Source organism: Mauremys mutica, chromosome 7 (assembly GCF_020497125.1).
Source record: "Mauremys mutica isolate MM-2020 ecotype Southern chromosome 7, ASM2049712v1, whole genome shotgun sequence".
Lineage (NCBI taxonomy): Eukaryota > Metazoa > Chordata > Testudines > Geoemydidae > Mauremys > Mauremys mutica.
The window spans coordinates 102619923-102641904 of NC_059078.1; the positions used below are offsets into that span (position 1 = coordinate 102619923).

Sequence of the window (21982 nt, forward strand, 5' to 3'; positions counted from 1 at the left end):
TTCTTTCTGCTGTCTTCCATGCTATGCAGTATAATAGAACCAAGATAGTCTTGAATAATAGATCTCAGATTAATTTAAAGATAAGTTACTTTTATACTTTAACTTTTTACTAAGTAAATACTGTGCATTCTGGTACTATACACAGGACTCTGGCAAGCAGAGAAATAGAAAAAAAAAGATAAATGTGTGTATATGGTGTATATATTTATGTATATGCTACATGTCTGTGTGGCCAGAGAAATCTTGCAACAGATTCATGTGGGGGCCATAGATGGCAATCCTAGGAGCTTCCAGTGACTGAATTAGTTGTTGGCATAAATTAGAGCAGCGTCAAGGTCTCCCTATTAGCCACAAAGCGATTATAATAATAAAAACAGTACATACAGTGCTGGAGAAAACTTTGTCCTCTTGCTTCTTAGGGCCCAATCCAACCCCCACCCCCTAAAAGTCAACGGAAAGACTCCTATTGACTTTAATGCCAGTTGGATTAGGTCCCACAAGATCAGACCCCAAAGTAATAGCCATACTCCAGGCAAAGCATGAAACAAGGACTATATCAACACTTCTGGGTGTCAGAATTCAAGTGTCCCCTTCTCTTTGCACACACATCCCCCAACCACATGCTGAAATTCTTGGCTAACAGAAGATAATTCCCATGTACTCCCATTAACAATTTCAAGAAGCCTGAGAACAAAGATTTCTAGAGAGCTTGAATAAATTGGGATGATTTTGTATTTTCTTGGTGCAATTACATTTCATAAAACTTATTTATTATGATTACAGGGTACAAGTAGCTTTCATCCTTTTCTCATTCATTACAGTGTTTCTGGTTTCCCGCATGTATATTAATTTCCTTTGCTTCTTGTTTACTACAAAGTACATGGTATGCTATTACAAATCAAAACCATTAATGTAAAGCTGTCCATGACACTTGGAATACATTTCCTGCTCCTAAAAAATGCACACTGAGAAATCCATGGTCTTCAAACCTTAATATGAGATGAACTGAAATCAAAGAGTTTTTTGGGTTTATGGGTGGGTGTTCAATTGTCATCGCTAGCCCCCAGCTGAACTGCATAATATAACACAACATTTCCATTTTTAGGGATGCTTTAGAGCAGCTGCTCTTAACCTGGGGTGCACGCACCCCCTGGGGGTGTGAGATACCCTTTCTGGGGGTGTGAGACATGCCAGATTCTTTAGAAGGTAAATCTCAAAAACACAAATTAAGCACAGGCACATAAGTACAACTATTTTGTTTAATCAAACGTGTGTATTTATTAACAGTATACTTTTTTTAACAATTGCTGTAATATACAAACAAAAAAATTATCTAGGTTTAAAGAACACCTACTTCAACGATTTTTTATAAGGGGTGCGAGAACATATTTTGAGAAACAAAGGAGTGCAGGCTACAATAAAGGTTAAGAACCACAGCTTTAGCACAATGACCATTGCTGGTTAGAGTGGTATAGGCAGCAAGGAAACGGTAAGAGTAGAGTTGTTTTCTTATAGTCTGTAAAATGTATTTCTGCAAGATTTGTGTATTAGGTTGTTTTAGACAGAATCAAATGTTACTTGTGCCTACAAATTTGTAATTATTTTTTATCCACTAAGTATTATCTTTAAAATATTCTATGGTAGTTATGAGCTGTCTGTTTTTCCATTCTAGAAGATATTTGGGTGATGGTACAGTTCACCAGGTCCTGTAGCCTAGAAATCACAGGTGGCTTTAAAAGGGGTTTACAGGTTCAATTGCACACACAGAAATCATGAAACCATGGGTGTAAAAGCAGGCAAACACATGTCTCCTGGCCAGGTGCAGATGGAAGGCCCCTGGGGTGGGTGATGGAAAGTGAGTTTGCCCAGCCCTCATCCAGCAGTGGCAGCTCCTGTCCCACAGTACTAGGCCTGGCTCCCCATTGCAAGCATTGAGACCTGATTCATGGAGTTGCAGCCCCACTCAGGTTTGGCCAAGCTGCCTCTCTCTTGATGCCCCCTTCTGCAATTTAGTACAGTGCATCCATTGAATCAGGAGGCTACATCTGCCTCTGCTAGAAACCCATTCTTATAGGATTAATTCAAATTGGAAATAATGCAAATAATCAACCACTGGAATAGATTACTAAGGCTTGTGGTAAATTCTCCATTGGAGTCTTTCAAATCAACATTGTGTATCTTTCTAAAATATATGCTCTAATTCAACCGCAAGTTATTAGGCTACCTGAAGGAATCATTGGGTAAAATTCTATGTTGTGTGTTACATAGTAGGTCAGATTAGATTATCATAATGGCCCCTTCTGGATTTAGTCTGAAATTAGAGGGGCTGCTTGAAAAGTCATGAGTTTGGATAGGCTGGAGAGAGGTTTGTGATAACCACTTACAAAGAATTTCACAAAAGAGTTTATTTTCTCTCCCCAAAAGGGTATATAATCAATAAAGATCAAGGATCGGATTCTCTACTGAGAATCTCACTCCAGTTCATGATTTTCATGGATAGGATATCAAGGCACAGCCAATCTGCGGAGTGCATCCAATATAGAGACTCAGAGCTGGCATCTCTGCTGTTTGCAGATGATACTGTCCTTCTTGCTTCTTCAGATTGTGATCTCCAATGAGCACTCAAATGTTTCGCTGCTGGCTGGGATGAGAATCAGCACCTCCAATCAGAGGTCATGGTCCTCTCCTGGAAGAAAGTGGACTGCTTTCTCCAGGTGAGGGGGGAGCAGCTGCCTCTAGTGGAAGAGTTCAAGTATCTAGGGGTCTTGTTCACAAGTGAAGGTAAGCAGGAGCGTGAGATTGACTGGCGGATTGGTGCGGCAGCGGCAGGCATGCGGCGATGTACCAATCCATGGTGGTGAAGCGGAAGCTGAGTTCTCAGACAAAGCTCTCGGTTTACAGGTCGATCTACATCCCCATCCTCACCTATGGTCATGAACTTTGGATAATGACCGAAAGGACGAGATCACAGGTACAAGCGGCAGAAATGAGGTTTCTCTGCAAGGTGGCTGGGCTTACTCTCTGAGATAGGGTGAGGAGCTTGGCTATTTGGAAGAGCCTCAGCATACAGCTGCTACTCCTGCAGATCGAGAGGAGCCAGCTGAGGTTGTTCGAGCATCTGAGAAGGATGCCTCCTGGGAGGCTTCCTTTGGAACTCTACCAGGCACACTGGGAGGAGGCCCCAAGGCTGACCCAGAACATGCTGGAGGGATTATATCTCCTGTCTGGCCTGGGAATGCTGGGGAATCCCCCAGGAGGAGCTGAAACCTGTTAAGGAGGTCTGGTCCTCCCTACTCTCCATGCTATTACCATGACCCTCATCGGGAAAAGCAGCATAAATGAAAAATAATAGGTTTATTTTCTCCCCCCAAAAGGGTATATAATCAGTAAGGATTGGATTCTCTATTGAGATCTATCCCTTTTGTATCACTCAGGCAGCACAAAGGTGTCAGCAACTGGCTACAAATGGGCAGCAGAAAATTCCCCCTGCATAGAAAAATTCCCTGTCTAGGTCTCTGCCCTTCTGCTCATCAGCTGCAGCTTAGGGGATGTACCAGGAAAGAGAGTGGCATACCAGGCAAGGAAGGGGACATGTCAGAGGGGCTCTGCAGTACCAACTCTTCACGGACACGGGATCCATTAAGGATCTCATATTAATGGCATATGTTAGAATAGCCCAGCAGCTCTTCTGAGCATCACTGAGACAGACCAGGGTTGGCATATACCAGCCACCAAGAACAGAGAGCCATGACTAGCTGCCTCAGTATCCCCCTCTTCTGTGCTGAGTGGCGCTCAGGCACGGGATAGAACCTGGCGTGATGTGTATGTCAGCTACAATGTAGTTAATGTGAATAGTGGAGAGGAGGGTTTATTGGGCAAGTAGAGTGCATTTTATATTCTCAACATTTTTGTTTTCAAGATGAATTATTGGTTTTGCATCACACACTCAAACAGCATGCACAAAACTGTTTTTTTATCAGTCCATGGCTACACTTGCAAATTTGCAGCGCTGCAGCAGGGTGTGAAAACACACCCTCTCCAGCGCTGCAAATTGCGGCGCTGCAAAGCGCCAGTGTGGTCAAAGCCCCAGCGCTGGAAGCACGGCTCCCAGCGCTGTACGTTATTCCCCACAGGGAGGTGGAGTATGGACAGCGCTGGGAGAGCTCTCTCCCAGCGCTGGCGCTTTGACTACACTTAGCGCTTCAAAGCTTCAGCACTTTGAAGTGCAAGTGTAGCCATAGCCGAATCACAAGAGTAGCAAGCATTTGGATCCATGAGGCCAACCCTATTCATTTCCACTAGAGCAGGGGTTCTCAACAATATTCTTTCTGAGGCCCTCCCCCCCGGCCCACCTGTGTCACAACATCTGGTCTTCTGCATATAAAAGCCAGGGCCTGCGTTAAGGGATAGCAAGCAGAACAATTGCCGAGAGCCCAAAACCACAGGGGGCACCAAAAAGCTAATTTTTGCAGGCTTCTGCTTCAGCCCCAGATGGCAGGGCTCAGGGCTCTGGGCTTCAGCCTCATGCTATGGGGCTTCGACTTTCTGCCCTGGGCCCCAATGAGTCTAATGCTGGTCTTGTTTGGCGGTCCCCCTGAAAACTGCTTGCAGCCCCGGAGCCTTGGTTGAGAATCACTGCACTAGAGTTCATAGTACCCTAATGCAGTATGAAGCACAAGGTTTGTGTTGTTGCAGACATCTGAAAACCCTTACAAGATTCCTTCCCATTTTTCTCCCCATCCACCAGCTCTATACTAATAAACAAGTCATTTGCCCATCATTTTTCAAAGGCTGAAATCTTGATGCATGAGTTCTAACACCCACTCTTAGTTAGATGCCTGCTGGCAGGTTTTCTGATTCTGTTTCAAGGAATTGTGATTTCCAGGAGCAACAATAAGCTATTAGTGTGTTCTCGCTTGTTTATAATTGTTTTTTTTTAATCCTTAATCTTTTATTGACAAGTATATTTCAGTTTAAAAAGTGCTATATGGAGATGTAAGATAGAAGGGAGTTCCAGAAGTAGCATAAAATGAGCCAGGTTAGAGGATAACATTTCAAAATGCCCCCCCCTCCCCCAAGTTTTAATACCAACATCTTGTGAAAACAGAGAAGGAAAAAGAATAGCACCAAAGAAAATAAGATGATTAAAGAAAAGAAAGATGGATGATAAAGCAGACAAAGAAGAAACCAACAAAACATTGTCAGAATTTACCAGCCTGCATCAATAATCATTATGATACTGAGTGAATCAGTGCTGTGGTACAATTATTAAACTCTATAACTATTCTATGATACATGTAATATAGAATAAATGTTGACATTATCTAAAATATAGTGCCTGATTCACTGTTGTGTTATTCCAGATTAACATCAGAGTTGCTATAATTTAATCAGTATTCATTCTCAATAATGGACATGATGCCAACAAGTGCTAGCACCAAGAGGTTAAGGTGTCACCTTTTTCCTCTCTTCAGTTCTGATCTTAATGGCCTTACTGCAGTGCAAAGATGGAATAACATAGCGGTGAGTGAGGCCTATAATCTCTTTCATATCTTTTGCCAACATGACCTCTATTTCTAAAGAAATGGAAAAAAGGAACAGCTATCAGTAACTGAGTGTCAGTTGCAGCTGTTAGCTACTAGCTTTTCGACTTCAGTTTCCTTTAATAACAGCAGATATATTGCGGAAAATAAGATTAGCGTTAATAGAGAGATTTCATCATGCAGTCATATGTGTCCAGGTTTAGGAAATATTTATTACCATTATGCATATAACCAGTAACTGTGGTGGTAGCAAGTGAAAGAAATAATCATCAGAGAAAATAATGTGATGATAACCTTGAACATCTACCAGCTGCTACAGGAAGCAGATAGATGGGATCTTGGTTTAACATCTCTTTTCACAGTAAACCTTTCAACAGCTAGGTATGTGTATAAATATTTAAATCCATAACATTCTTGTTCAATAAGAATCATATTGGTAACTGCAAGATAATACCCACAATTTCAATTTGTATCTTTAAATCGGATGTTTTTACCGAGCTAATAGTAACTACCCACTATGCCGTCTCTTTCAAGCTGTAATATATCCATGATAATTTTATATTATCTGCCATTAGTACTTGCAAATTGTTATTAATGGAAGTATTCTGGAAGTTTGGAATAGTTTAATGGGTTAGTTTGTTTTTTTCCCCTCCATGTATAAAACTCATCTTGTTTGATTTTCACATCATATAAATATTCTCTTTCTAACAATATTACTTCACCCACCTTGTGTCTCCAATATCCTGGGACCAACATGGCTACAACAACACTGCATACAACAATGGAAGATATTGATTCTTTCTAATGAGTCATGAGAAGTCACTTTGAGGTCAGTCTTAGTCTGCTGTTCCAGATGAGGAGCTATATGAATGATTTTTTTTTTAGAAAATGTGTGCACTGCATTGTAATCATAAGTTTGATAATTAAAAGAGAACAGACATAACTATACCATGTGTAGAATTTTCATTAGCTTATTTAAAAATAGTTACCTTGATCATTAGAGTTTCATTAGTACACAGAAGAATCACAGAAAGACATTCCAAAGGAAAAATGAGCCAGTATCCACAATCAAGCTGACTGATTTTGCAGTATTTCATAGTGCTTGAGGGTGGTGGTGGGGGAAATAACAAATTAACTTTTTGATACCAACAATTGCTGCCATCATGTCTGCTGCTGAATAAACATATCAAGGACAAGACATTGTGACTCTTGATGTTCAAGGCAGTGACGGATTTAATTTGTTAATTGGAAACTGACATTTTTACTGATGGAATCCAGAGGTTATGCACTATTGTAGTCTGATGTGTGAAAGGTGATATATGTGTGAAGCTTTCTGAGGTGAAATCACTCCCAAATTCTGGTTCAGAAATACTCTGATCCTAGTGCTTTCAAGTCAGTGAGGATACTTTATGTAGGGTGCTGAAAAATAAGGCTGTTTGCAGCTTACATACCCATTATGGGTCTCATTTAACTTGATATTTCTGTTTGTGTATCTTCGGGTATGTCTACACTGTGAAGTTGTTGACAAAACTTTTGTCTTTCACGGGTACTTAAAAAAGCTGCCCCCCCCCTCGCGAAAGACAAAAGTTTTGCCGAAGCAAGTGGCAGTCTGAACGCAGCTTTATCAGCAGGAGCGCTCTCCTGCCGAGAAGAGAAAGTTAATGCCACTCGCGCTGGAAGTATTTTGTCGGCAAACATGCTGACAAAGTACTGACAAAGTGTTTACACACGCTGACTTTCAGCGACAAGCCTGTGTCGATACAGTCTTGTCACTAAAAGCTGTGTGGTGTAGACAAGCCCTTATCAGTGTCTTTCTGTACTTTCCTTTGAGATCAGTGTTTTAAACTAAAAAAAATCAACTTCTTTTGTAACTTTTGTTATATTTGTAAGAGGTGTTTTGTTTTTAAAAAAATTTCAACTAAATCCAACACCTTAGAAGGCTAAAGATAGATACTATTGCAGCTAATTGCTATTATACATCATTTACTGTTTATTCACATCCAGTCTGATGCAAGGCCTAATAAAGTCAATTGAAAGACTCCCATTGATTTCAATGGGCTCTGGGGATCAGACACTATTCCTTGTGATATTTAATACTTGAATGCATTAGCACACATTGTAAATTATCAGTGGTAGACAGGGAAAACACAAAAAACTACCCTGAACCATAAGAATGTTTGACAACAAAAATGTAGTTCCATTCTGAAAGTAGCCTGAGAAACACAACTATGATCCAAGTAAGTTAAAAATTATACCTGGAACTTATTTTATACCTTTAAAATGTGGTAGTGTGATTTGAGTGTACGAAATATTTAGTCAAACAAGAGTGGCAAACAACTCATTTAGACTTAATTTCTGTCTAGTGGAGGAACTCACTTCTGAAGGGAGGGATTGATATAAATAATATGGGGTTTCGGTGTATATATATAGTATTTTAACAGTTAAGACTTTGGTTTTCATTACATCATAAATATAGTGCAAATAATCACTTTCTCTGATATGAACTAAATGATTATGTCTTTTCAGAATATAAGGAACAGAATACTTGTAATAAACTATGTGACAGATTGGTTTCAGTCTGTCAACAATTCACATTTGATTCAGAGTAGAGTTAATGTCAAGAGGAAAATTTAAGAATTCTGTAAGCCACGTCTATTTAAAGTCAAAGACAGTGCAGACAATGAGCTGTCTATAAATTGACATCTTCAGACAAGGAGGTTAATCATACTCAAAAAAGATCTTCTAAAAACAGACAGTCAGCCAAAGAGTGGGGTGAGGGAGTTGCAAATGTGGCCAGAAAGTCCATAGTTGTGTGGCTCTGCCTTCAAAAGCATATTTAAGGTAAAAAGAGACACAGGAAAACTGATCCTGAAACTGTTTAGCCACAAAACTGAATACAACCCTCTGTGAATTTGGGTCTATGTCTACACTACAAAGTTTGGTCAATATATGTTATGTTGGCTTACAGCTGCCAGATTCTATATGTCATTCAGGTATGTGCACAGTTGGTTGCTTGCATTGGTGCTGCATATCCTCATCACAAGTAGTTGCATCAATAGAAAATGTAATACACCATGGGTAGATATTCCCTCTGGTACAAAGCCTTGTGGGGTGTTTTAGCAGTGCTTTGTGGGATACCAGCAATTCCCTCAGGGATTTTTGGGGAATTAGGGGTCAAGTTCCCACAATCCCACATTCTCCATCCCATAATGCTTATTCCATGCTATAATTTCATGCCATTTTTAACATTTCCACCGCTTTTCAGTCTCTGGCATCTCTCTGGCTGCACAGCTCAGCTCAATTCTTATGACTATTGCTAATACACAACACACAATTCTCCTATATCTGTGAAACTTCAGTGACTACTACAACCAGCAGTGCAATGAGGATGATGAATGGATAAAAGAATTAAAATGCCAGGTTGCTGCTGGCATTCATAGAGCCATTCCAATTGTTAAATTAGCATTTCAGGGCCCAAGAAATGAGCACTGAGTAGTGGGATCGCATTGTAATGCAGGTTGAAGACGATGAGCAGTTGCTGTAGAACTTTTGGATGCGAAAGGCCACATTCCTGGATGTGTGTGCTGAGCACTCTGGCACAAAGATACCAGAGGAAGGGCAGCACTGACACTGCTAAAGGGAGTGGCCATCATGCTCTGGTCAGTTGGTAATCAGTTCAGAGTTGGAAAATCCGCAGTGGGGGCCATTGTCGTCTAAGCGTGCAAAGTCATTAAGCATATCCTTCTGCATGGGACTGTGAGTTAAGCAATGGGGTTCCTGAACTGTGGTAGGGCAATAGACGGGATGCATATCCCTATTCTGGCACCTATTCCATCTTGTGAATAAATAAACTGAAAGGGGAACTTTTCCAGGGTTCTGCAACCACTAGTGGATCACTGGGGATGCTTCACTGATCATAACAGTGTGGGCTGGGCAGGGAAGGTATCTGATGCTTGCATCTTTAAGAACACAGGACTTTTCCAAAAGCTGCAAGCAGGGATATTCTTCCTTGACTGGCACATTCACTTTGGCAACGTTGACATGCCAGTAGGAAATCTGGAGGACCCAGCCGATCTCTTGCTCCTGTGGCTCAAGAAGATGTACGCTGGCTACCTTGACAGAACCAAGAAAAGATTCAACTACTGGCTGAGCAGGTTCAGGGTGCCTGCTGAATGTGCAGTTGGTAGACTCAAAGCATGATGGGGATATTTAATAACTACACTGGATCTCAGGAAGCCACCCATTCCTATCGTTATTGCTACGTGTTGTCTGTTAGATAATATTTGTGAAAGAAAATGGAAAAGGCTACTGGATGAGTGGAGGGCTGAGGTGGACCTGCTGTTTGCTGAATTTTAACAGCCAGACACAAAGTCTATTAGAAGAGCCAGCTGTGGAGCTATACAGTTGATGGAATCCTTAAAACAATCATTTGAACAGTCAGCTATAGTCGTGTTATACAATGCTTTTGGGAACTTGTGTGCCTGTTATGGATTTGTAATGTGGCAAATCTGCTTGCTGCAAACTAGTAAATATACTCTGCATTTCAAAAAAATAAAACTTTATTGTGTGCAAATAATGGGAAACAAAGTTAAAGTGCAAATAAACAAGTTAAAAACATTTTAGCAGCACTGTAAGAGTGCGACACTTCCTTATAAAAACTGAGTAAAACATGCATGTTTACATATTCAGAAACGTATTACAGTGTTTCATTCATGGTAAAAACAAGTAGGGGACTGTGCTTTGTGGCTTATCTTGTAGTTATCACAGATCAGAATAAGTGTAGTCATGGTTCTGTTTGTTTACCCCTGCTCTGGAGTGGTAGGGGTAAGGGTTCATCTTCTGCTGCCACCTGGTATGCTGTGGGGTATAGAGATCAGTGATCATAGAGTTTTCCATTGAATGGCAAGGCAGCTGCGTATTCAGTCTTTGGGCATTTAGCTCAATAATGTTCTGCAACATCTGCGTTTATTGCCTGAGCAAACCCATAATGTCCTGGTGCACTTCCTGCCTTACGTCCCAGTCCTTTGCCTCTCCTCCAACAACCAGCCTTTCCATTTCTGATTTTAGCCATTTGGCCCATCCAATCTCCATGTTCACAGTCAGCAGCTGTGGAGCACTGGAGGATAGCACAAAAGATGTCCTCCCTGGTCTGCTTCCTTCTTCCCCGATCTGGGTCAGGCATTCAGTGGACACGGAGGGGGCACCTCTGAAGGCCCCCATGCTAGAGGCTGCTGATTAAAACATACAGATACAGCATTATATTTACAGTCAAAAGGGAAAGGGAGGTCTCACAACTCCCTTACATTATTCCCATAAAAACCTTTAATAAAAAATGCTATTGTCACTTTAGCTTTGAAGTACCTTGTTACAGCATCACTCTTCAGCTTAAGTCATGGTTAGTACAGAGTATATGGGGGTGTGGAAACTGTTGCATGGGAGGTTTAGATGCTGGCTGCTCCTTGGTATGAGTAAAGGGAAAGTGGAGTAAATATTAGCAATATTTTCACATGCAGTGGTGATTTTGTCATCCTCAGGAGTGAGATGTTAGTCAAAGGTCCAGAGAACACTGCTGCTACTGGCATCCCGAAGCCCCTTGGTCCATATGTTGCTAGCCTGCTTATTGTAATGGTGCCAGCAGAACTCATCACAGAGTGGCATGGAGCTGTCTCCTATCACCTGGGAAAACACAAGGTTGCCATCCCTAGAAATGTTCTGGAGAGGGTTGCAGAGCATTTTCCATGAAAGTTTTGAGATTGTTCAAGAAGATAATAGAGGGATCCTCTTCAGATAAGCCAAGTACTCCCCAGGGGGTGAATTTTGGGCCCCCTGTCTAGCCCAACAAGCCAAAGAATGGAAAAGCGAACACCAGCTGTACCTCTTCATTCTACCTCTATCCAGAGGAGGGCAGTGACCTGTTGTGGATTGTGTAAATCGGATTGCTACACTATATTTTTTTAATTAATTTTCTAACACGTCATAGTTGATTGAAGTGTCAACTAATTATGCATTCTAAAGCATTAACTTTAATTGTATTTCCAGTGCTGGTTTTAAAAGTAAAGCAAAGAAGCAAAAGTTGATGAATTTGTTCTCTAACTGGGCAGATGGGATAGGTGTGTATGTGCATGTACCTGGGCTCCCTTCCCCTTGATCTCCAGGCTGTCTGTGCTTGCCTGGTGGGACTGGCTCAACTACAATGGAGTTTCTGGCTCACTGCAGGCTTTGAATCAGCCTCCACTTCCCCCATCCCCTCTTTATCCTCCTCCCTGTGCACTGCAGGAATTATCATGCCTGGGTCTAATGCAGTGTCCACAGAGACATTCTGGGTGCTGGTAGGGTTCCCACCAAGTCTGACATACAGTTTGCAGTAGAAGTGGCAGGCCTTCTGGGTAGCCCCAGATTTGTTGTTGCTCTCCTTCACTTTCTGATAGGCCTGCCAAAGTTCCTTGGCTTTCACCCGGCATTGATTCTCATCCCTGTCATGCTCAAAGTTTAGCATCCCCGATGCAATCTATGTGTAGATAGCTATAATCCTTCAGCTGCTCCTTAGTTAGGCTTGCCCAGCCCCTTTTTCCCATAGGCCAAGGAGATCCTGGACTTCTGCTCTATTCCAGGCAGGAGCATGTTGAAGTATAGCTCTCTGTCAGTGCAGAGCTGGCATGGTCAGATGCTTGCAAAGGTGGGCTAGAAGGTTTGCTCACCAAGGTGGCCAACCAGGAAAAGGCATTTCAAAAACATGTTGAGGTTTTTAAAGCGGACGGGATGGGACAGGCTTCCAGGATCGATGACCCCTGGGCAGTAGAGTTCAAAATTGTGACCGGAGTGACCACTGTCATGGGAGATGCTAGAGGACAGTTAGGGTTGACACAGGTGATGCAGTGTCTACATTAGCACTATGCTGATAAAAATAGTCAACTTTGGCTGTGCATCATTTGGCAAGGGTTCTGGGGGGGCTGTAACTGTGCTTAAGCTGATGGGAGACATATTTAGGTTTGGATAATACAAACCTATGTTGAAACAAGTCGAGTTAGGTCAACCCATCTTTGTAGTGTAGACCAGGCCGGGGGAAGGAGATGTTTGGTGTGATAATAAGCCAGTCATATCAAAGGAGCCAGAAATGCATAAGAGGACTGTGAAAGAGACCTAATATATAAGCTACATGGACTGATAGGCTTGGTGGCCAAATGGATCACTAGGGAAAAAAGGAAAAAAGTGCTCCCTAGAAATATGTTACTTTACTGTAACTAAGCATAAATATGTACCTGCCTAGCTTAACTCTTTCCAAGTGTGAGACTAGATCTGTTATACAGTCTATTTATTTTGTCTTAATCTCGTTTTTAATTTATTCTTAAAGAACCTGCTTTTTAAATAGACCACTTGAATCTTTGTCAGTTGTCTGCAATTTCATGAAGCCCATCCCTGAGCGGTGAAAAAAACTAAGCAACAGCAGCGAAGGAAGGGTGGCTGGACTGGAGCACTCTAGGGCCCTGATCCCCGATGGAAGCTTTTAGGAGCTATGGCATAAAATAACAAATACTGCTATGAATAAAAGGGCATACCTGACCCATTAGGTGTGCCACCCACAGGGCTGCAGTCACATGGGTGCACAGGGAGTGCCTAGTGACTATAGAAGGGAATGGAGTTTAAAGGATGTCAACAAAATTCAGATCTAGATTTTGATCACTCCAGAGTTTGGGGATGTTTGGATGTGGGATTCTGATTTGGCCTATTATAAAGATAAAGGGTCAGTTCTAAAATTCTGATTCAGATCCAGTTGAGAATTCAAACATCTTCTACAGTCCACAAGTATTTGAACTGATAACTTTGTACAGGCCCATGTCTAAAGAGCACCTGAATTAAAATGGGCCTGATTTTGCCGAGTGTTTCTTTCACCGCCTCCCCATTAGTTTAATTGGCACTGTACTGAATACCACACGTATTTGAGCCCCAAGATACCAAATGATACAGCTACAGTCAGATAAAACATCAATTAAAGGTATATCACTGTCATCTAATTTTTATTTATTTATTTATTTTTGTGGTTCTAGGTGTGTATTGTACAAAAGAGAGATACGGAGAAGATGTATGCCATGAAGTACATGAACAAACAACAATGCATCGAAAGAGATGAGGTTCGAAACGTGTTTAGAGAATTAGAGATCCTGCAGGAAATTGAGCATGTATTCTTGGTGAATCTCTGGTGAATATCTTCTTTTCTGATGTACACTTCTGGTGACTGCATGCATTCACAAACACCTTACAGTAACACTCATAGTCAGTCAGTTTGCACTTGACAAGGGGCGATGAAAGAAATCTATTGAGTTGTTTCTATGTCATCAATGGATTTCTTGCATATGTGAAAACTCAGGGAATCTGTCTTGGCAACTAAGATGTCTACATTTTAAGGCACATTTTGAAATGCATTTGGTAAATGATCTTACATGATTTCTTTGGAATATTTTGTTTTTTTAATTGGTAAACAAGTTTTCTTTCAAATCTGAAAATCAAATAACTCTTCTGCTAACACTTTTCAAGTTAAATTTAAAATAATTTTGCAATTCAACATGTTAAAGTGAAGTTTGGCAAAGGAACCTTGATGCAGTCAAACAATTTAGTCACGGTATTTAATGAAAGAGCTTATACGTTATTGTACTTTATGTATGGAGATACTGATTCATTGGCAGCCAGGTCCAACAAACAGGTTTTCGGAACTACTGAGTTCCATGATAGAATCTTCAAAGAAAGCATTAGGAAAGAGGTAATATTGGAAGATACAGGAATGAATCCATGACCCATATTTATAGTCAGTGGGGAAGGTCAAATCTCTATAGCTTGGTGGAAGGAAGCTGGGGACAGGTAAGAAGGTTACAAGGAGGGAGGGTGATGTGGCCATACTGGGAAAGAGGATGAAAGTGAGAGAGAGGGAGAGAGATGCACCGTCCTTATCCAACCTGAAAATTGGCATTGGGCTGCTTAAATTTTGAGTTGCTTTTATATTTTTCAAATGGCTTCACGCATCCTTTGTTACAGTTTGTAGTATATTATTTCGAATGATAAAGTAGCTTTTTGTAAAACCCCAATTCCTCATTTGGAATCTGGAGAATATAATGGAGTCAGGTAGCCAATATTTCCAATCCAGCAGTTTTTCAAATTACCTAAAGACTCATGCAATCACTTCTCTACTGTTAAGAAAAGTGTGTTGTAATGATTTAAAAAAAAAAGGCTGTGTTCATAAAATAACTGGTAAATAAAGTGATTTTTTAAAATAAAAAATGCAAAAAAGTGTATTGATAGTGCCATAGTTTTCTCTAATAGATTCCAAATTTCCTGTTGGATTCCAAAGTTTATATCACAAATGAAATGTGTTTGTTAGTCTAAAATTAATCCCTGTTGCATATTGTTTGATCTCACAAAGACACATCAGGAATTACGGGCACTTTTTCTCAGGAAAGATCAACAAATCTGATAGCAGGACAGGCTGAATCTGCATTGATAGAGTTGGCAGGGATGTTTGCTTCAAGGAGTCAGTCTCTATTAGCCAGTGCTAATTTTCCAGCCATGTTAATGGGCAGTGAAATTTCCCAAAGATTGAAAAAAACCCAATAGCACTAAAATAAAATGATGAAATAAAGTCAGTGCATGATGCCTTAAGATTACATTCAATAAGTCACTTCAGTATAGTCAAGACAACCGCCTGAGTTTGTCAAACCATTTTAACAATTGCTCTACTGAGGTTATTAAGAAAGTGTTTTCTTTTAGCACTATCAGATAATAGAATTGTACATTCATTTCTAGCACACATTCAGTATAAGAACAGAAATTTATGATGCATAATTTGTGATGCATGCATCACACAATCCCACATGTAATTCACTAAGTAGTACTGTTGCCACAAATGACTACTGGAAATTCTTTTGAGGTATGTCCAGAGTGTGGTGGGGTTTCTCACAAAAGCCAATTGTTTCAGATTTTAAAAAGACCTTTCTATTTTGTAATTGATATAAGGCTCCTGCTCTGACATTCTATGACTTAAATTAGCCCTTGTGTTCTCCTACTTCATTTTCAAAAAAGAGAAAAATCAGTTTATGAAAAATACAGAAAATCTGCATTTAGAATGAGTCTGAAGTTAAAATGAAATGGGTCTTTACTAGAGTCCCAAACTTTACCTGTTAATAAGGTGAGTGATTCATAAAAGATAATAGGGAACTATGTAGCTCTGGAGTGAATGGTTAGCAGGGACTGACAATGTTTCTCACAGTGAAAATCATTAGTGCAAAGTGTTGAAACTCGAGGCCAAATTTTCATAGCTTAGCCTCCCCGTAGATACAGTTCAGGCCATTTTCCTGATAGTGCCACAAATCAGGTAACTGCATGTCTAATGGTCTGATTTTCAGAGCTAAGCACTCAACTCCACTGGAAAACAATGGGAACTGTGGACCTCAGCCTTAGGCTAAAACTGAACTAAATTGCACTTTCAAAGAAGTGAGAGTGCCAAATTTCACCTGTAATTATTTCTGCTGACAAAACTGTGGTTACAAAAACTGCAGGCCTGGTTAAGCTCAGGCTGAATCTGAAGCCCTAGAAATCTCAGATAATTATTTTCAACTAAATAATTTAGGGCCTAATCCTGTGAGTTGCTTAGCCCCTCCCATAAAGTGCTAAATGCACTCAAAGGGCCCTTTATTCCCACTGAACGCCACACGGGATGGGACCTTTAATTTTGTTTGGCTGATACTATATATAATGAGGGTTTTCTTAAACAATACATAAGCAATAAACTTTTGTAACATATGATCCCGTTGAGACTCAGGCTGCCATGATGCATGTTGTGTGCAATTTCACTGACCTCAAAGGATTTGCACATGGTGTTAGAGAAGAATTTGGCTTACTGAGTAAATGGTGCAGATCCTGTACTGGCTTTCTGGGTGTTCATTGGAGCAGGGACTGGAACCCAGGTGTCACCTCAACTCAGGTGAGTCACCTAATCCAACCACCAGGTTCTCACTCTTCCTTCCTAAGGCTCAGCAGGGAGGTGAGAAATCCAAGTTCAGATTCCTGCTCCAATGACTATTTAAGTATTTTATACAAAGAGGAAGAGCTTCAACAGGCGAGACTGAGCCCCGCCTAGAATATCCCATATCTTAGTGGTTAAGGCGCTCATCTAAAATGTGGAAAACCAAAGTTCAGCTCCCTGCTCTGAATCAGACAGAATGGGGACTTGACCCTGGGTCTCCCCCATCCTAGCTCAGTGGTCTAGCCACAGGGCCATTGGGTATCATAGAATCATAGAATATCAGGATTGGAAGGGACCTCAGGAGGTCATCTAGTCCAACCCCCTGCTCAAAGCAGGACCAATTCCCAGCTAAATCATTCCAGCCAGGGCTTTGTCAAGGTAAACAAGAGGATCCTCCTCTGGTTTTATGAATCTACCCCAAAACATTTTTTGGGGCCAAAAGTATTTAGCAAATTGGTGTCAAATCTGTGAACAGTTTTAGTTAGCCTGAAACTGCATTTTTCAGCAGCTAAACTATTTGTCCAAAATTTTTCTCCCAGCTCAACTAAGAATTATAGGTATGCCCCCCACAATGGGGCCTTTGAGAGGGTGCAGCATAGCACCCCACACATTGACCTCATGCTACTGCTGAAGCAAGGACAGTCTCCCCTGGCCCATCATAGGTCCTTCACACTAGATGTCAGAGAAGTGGATAGAAGCTCAGTCAGGGGGCTAGAATCAGCACCAACATTTTAATTGTAATGGAGATTGGCTAACAGTAGCTCTGGGTATCATATTCTTTGTTGGTGACTCATTAGAGCAGATAAACCTCCCTGCTATCAGATAATTGCATTTGGTTTGCTGCTCATTATTCCAGCACAGTATTGATTATATCAGGAAGAGTAAATCTGTTAAGAATATAGGAGTTAAATGACAGTGCCCTGGATATAACAATGGATTGTGCAAGTAGGGTAAAATTAATGAGCATTGCTGCCCCTCCACAGAAATTTTGCATGGGATAGCCTGTGTAAGTTACAAAATGAGGAAGGCAGCAAGCAAATTAATTCATCCAGACGGAACATAGCCGTAACAAGTTAAAAAATACGAGACAGTATATCGAATCATGCATGCACGATTAAAATGATGTAAATATTGAAGCCAGGATATTCCTGTGACTTTACCTGGGCAAATGGAGAGCATATGGTTGTTATCATTTAACAAGTAGAGTATAATTAGGATAAAAAAAAGCTCCTAAATTTTGTAGCATCTGTGAAATTTGCAAGATGCCATGCTGTTTACTCACCTGTGTTTGTTTTCTGTAGGTACTCTTTTCAGGATGAAGAAGACATGTTTATGGTAGTGGATTTACTCCTAGGTGGTGATCTACGGTATCATCTACAGCAAAATGTTCAATTCACGGAGGAAACAGTGAAGCTTTATATTTGTGAGATGGCACTAGCTCTAGACTATTTACGAAGTCAGCATATTATTCACAGGTAACAGCAAAATCTGTTAGTCTCAGCTGTTGAAAACTAGTGCAGCTAAATAAACCAACACGGGTAAATGAAACGGTCAGGCTCATTAGAGAATAAGGGGCCAGATCATCAGCTGGTGCAAACTGGCTTAGGTCCATTGCAGTCTATGTTTGAGTTTAAGTTGGAGTTGTCCCCATTGTGTTGTACGCTAATGAGTATCCCAACGTCATTAACAGTTGGTATTCAGTAAACAGCTCCTATTTAAACTGCACCTGGCCATATGACCCCTTGGTTAAACTTCTGCCCTCATTTATACTGGAGCTGGTCTTTTGCCATCTGTAGACTTACTCTAAATTTGCCCCAGTGTAAATTTGGCCCAGTATTTGATTCAAAGTTATAAAGTTCTTCACAATAAACACCAAATCTTGAAGTATTAATTTTAATGGGAGTTTTGCAAGAGCAAGATCTGGGAATTTTGTTCCCCCTTTTTTTTCTGCATGATTGCACAGGAAAAATATTTATCTATTACACATATAAGAGATGGCACATGCATGAATAATTTCTCTCATACTAGGGTACTTTGTTTTATATTTTCTACCCTAATTATTGGGTCACAAGAAATAGTTTTGCTTTTCTTTTGAGTTGCTTTTTTCCAATTGCATAACTTCTTACATACATCCTCATTTCTTTTCCCAGAGATGTAAAACCAGACAACATTCTCCTAGATGAGCAAGGTAAGAAAAAAACAAAATCTGTCTGTCTATGCAGCTCCTTCTAGCCTAGGTCCTGATTCTCCACTACCATGCATCTTGTGTGCATATTTACACCTGGGCAAGGTGGGAGCAAGACACTACTGCTCTGGTTTGGAAATATTTTATGTTAATTTTGCACACAGGTTATGCAAGGCAAGGGAGAATGAAGTCTCAAGTACGTTCGTCATAAACCAAAGCTTCTTTTTACTAGCTCTTATATTTTTAGGACAAATAATATTTCTGGCTGGGATTTTAAACAGTGTTATTTTGTCTTCAAAGATATTAATATGATAGCTTCCAATCAAATTAACTATTAGAAAATAACTTTGTGTCCTACCAATCTGCTAGTTGATAAACAATGTTGGGGACCTGTTTCCACAAATACCTTAGGCCAAGGTATCATAATCATTTGTCATCTTCAGTACTTTGGAGTCAAGAAAAGAGGTATTTATATATTTCCTTTGAGCTTTAAAAATACAATTGTAGTCACCTAACTTGTGCTTTGGGCACTTGGGCTATACATTAAAAATCACAACATGAACATAAACAAAGGACTGCCCATAAAGATCTCCTCAGCTTATACTCTCTTCAGCAACCTTACAGAAGGGGAGGGCGGGTTGGGGAATGGGCTTTACAACTTGCCTGGAAGATTAACAAATCTGGGCTCTGATGGAACAAAGTGGGAAACAAGATCAGGACTCTTCACTGAGGACGTACTACTAGCAGCTCTCTGTTAAATGGAAGGCGTTCCAGCTTGCACACCTCTGCTGATCTCAGCTGTTGCCGTACATCATTGGGAAAGACAGGCAATCTCTCAGGCAACCAAGTTCTAATCCTTTTCAGTTTTTATAGGTTCAAACCAACAGCTTGAATTCCACCTGAAAGCTTACTGGAAGCTGGTGCAGATCTCAGAACACTGAAAAACTACTGAGCATAAGATAGAAAGAGAAGAGAGGAGAGAAGAAAACAGGAGGAGAAAAGGGGCTATTCAGCCCTTGATTCAGACATGAAACATCCAAAGATGTCAATTGGGGAGCCACATGCAGATACAGGGCAGGAAATAGCCTTACAGAAGAAGGAGAGAGAGAGAGGTTTGCTTTGGACTAGATTTCCAGCTTGGCTTGAAAGTAACTATCCCTCAGGCAAGTTTTGGAATAATTGGTTGACCTGCTGCAACTCACGTTGGATTTCTTTCTTGTTTGCCTTGACAGAGTAGATGAATTGGCCACAGATTTTATATGCTCCACCTAATGTAGTTTTATTGTGATGTGTCTGTTACACAAGTAATCTATGAACAGCCACCTTAACAGTATGAAAAATGGAACTGGCATGTAGCCAGCTTCTTTTAAAGAGCAGACTTGGCTATATTGGAAGCATGAACAGAGTTAAAGAATTAAGGAATACTGAAGTTCACTACAACCCAAATTCTCATCCTTCAGTGCTATACTTAACTGTAGTGACATCTCTTTTCTTGCTGTTTTGAAATCTTTCTCAAGGACCGAAGAGAGAGTGCTGCATCTTCCTTCATTCAAAATATGTTTTTGCTCTGGAGAAGACACTTGAATGCAAACAGACCAGTGAGCTTTTGATGATTTATAAGCAATTTCTTGACAGTTTGTCCACATATCCCTCTGTCTTCATCTCTTTTCAGATCAGGCAGCATTGGTCTCATATGCATAATTCATACAGCTATCAGACAGCCTCTCACAAGAAGGAAGAAATGGCAGGGTAGAATGGTACTGTCAGCTTACTCTGACCACAAGCTGTTTGGAAGACTTGCTATACATACTCATGGATAAGCCAGTTTATACTTAAGCCATGCTGGTTTATACATGGGTTCATGCAGTAAAGAACAAAAAAAAGAGAGCCGGATCTGCCTGGGAGAGCTGATTTTCTCCAACCAGAAGATGAGAGATTTATTACCCATTGCTTGGGAGCCACAAGTCCAAACTGGAATGCCCATCCCCTATAATGGGGGAAAGACAAAATTGCCACAGCGGCTGGGGAACAACCAGGTTCCTAAGTGCACATTAGCATCTTTGGACTTGTGGCTCTTACACAGTGAGCTTATTATAAAACTTGTGGAGCTCATAAAACACACATGCTGCAAGCTCTTTATTTGCAGTAAGAGCTGCTAGCTGGGGGGCTACTGTCTCTTCTACCGCTTGGGCAATGCATGGGCGGCAGGTTTGTATAATTTTTGGTGGTGCCCAGAATGGGTCCAAGTCTTTCTCCCCACACGCCTTGTAAGCCAATATATATTTTTTATAAATGGGAAATCTGTGGCAGAACAGGGAGTTGAACGTGGATCTCCTGATGTCTAAGCTCTCACCCTAACTACTGGACCACTCTTTCTCAAAACAACAACAAAGTGAAAAATGTTATCTAAATATTTGAAAAACTGAATTTGTTTGACCACTGTTTCTCTTGTCCTCTTGCTTTCCAACCAGGAATCCAGTTCCTTTCTTTTAATTTTGACTTTACATTTTGGAAAATGACTGGGTTGCAAAAAATGATGAAAAATTGGCAAACAAAACAAAACCTCATCAAATTTTCCAATTTTTAAATTTATTTTGTGAAAGTTTCTGGTTCAGAATCCTACAATGGCAAGGAAATAGGCTTTTAGATCCAAAGAGTCTTTTCCCTCACAATCATCTTTGATTCTTGGTCTGTCAAACCAACACTCCACACAAGCATTAAAGACATTTTAGAATTCATTGCAGACAAAAAGGACAACAAGTGTTTATGAATGCATGTGTAATTATAATGGCTGCCTTATGTGGAGTTAATTTATATACTGTGGAAATCAAAAAGGCATCTTCTTGTCCTTTGAAAAGCCACTAAGTTACAGTTGATAAGTATGCATCCATTGGTGTGTGGGCAGAAAGCAGTATATTCATTTGCCCATATGTAACTCATTTTAGCTCTGATCAGATGCTTGTATGAGCCAGAATAAATTGGACATTTTTAATGACTGCAAAACAGCACCTCAAGTTTGGCATTTAATAAGGCAGAAAAATAACGATTTTTTCCCATCTGAAAAGACTTGGACCTTAAGAATACCTCCATGATCTAGTATGACCATTTAATGAGATCCAGGTGCCACACTGCCTGCTCCTTGAGTAAACAAGCATCAAATGTTTTCTGAATAATTTAATATGTGTCTAGGTTACAAAATGTTCCATTTATGACTATTTTATTAATACCTCTTTAAAAATGTGT

General features: G+C 40.5%; 1 protein-coding gene across 3 annotated transcripts in view; it reads left to right on the top strand.

The window, feature by feature from the left end:
- STK32C (serine/threonine kinase 32C) overlaps positions 1–21982 on the top strand; it is a 227502-nt gene that overhangs the window by 196657 nt on the left and 8863 nt on the right. For all 3 annotated transcript variants that reach the window (XM_045022789.1, XM_045022786.1, XM_045022788.1), the window contains exons 3-5: positions 13589–13740; positions 17856–18029; positions 18705–18742. In XM_045022789.1, coding sequence (XP_044878724.1) covers positions 13589–13740; positions 17856–18029; positions 18705–18742 — 364 coding nt within the window. The remainder of the gene's footprint in view (positions 1–13588; positions 13741–17855; positions 18030–18704; positions 18743–21982) is intronic.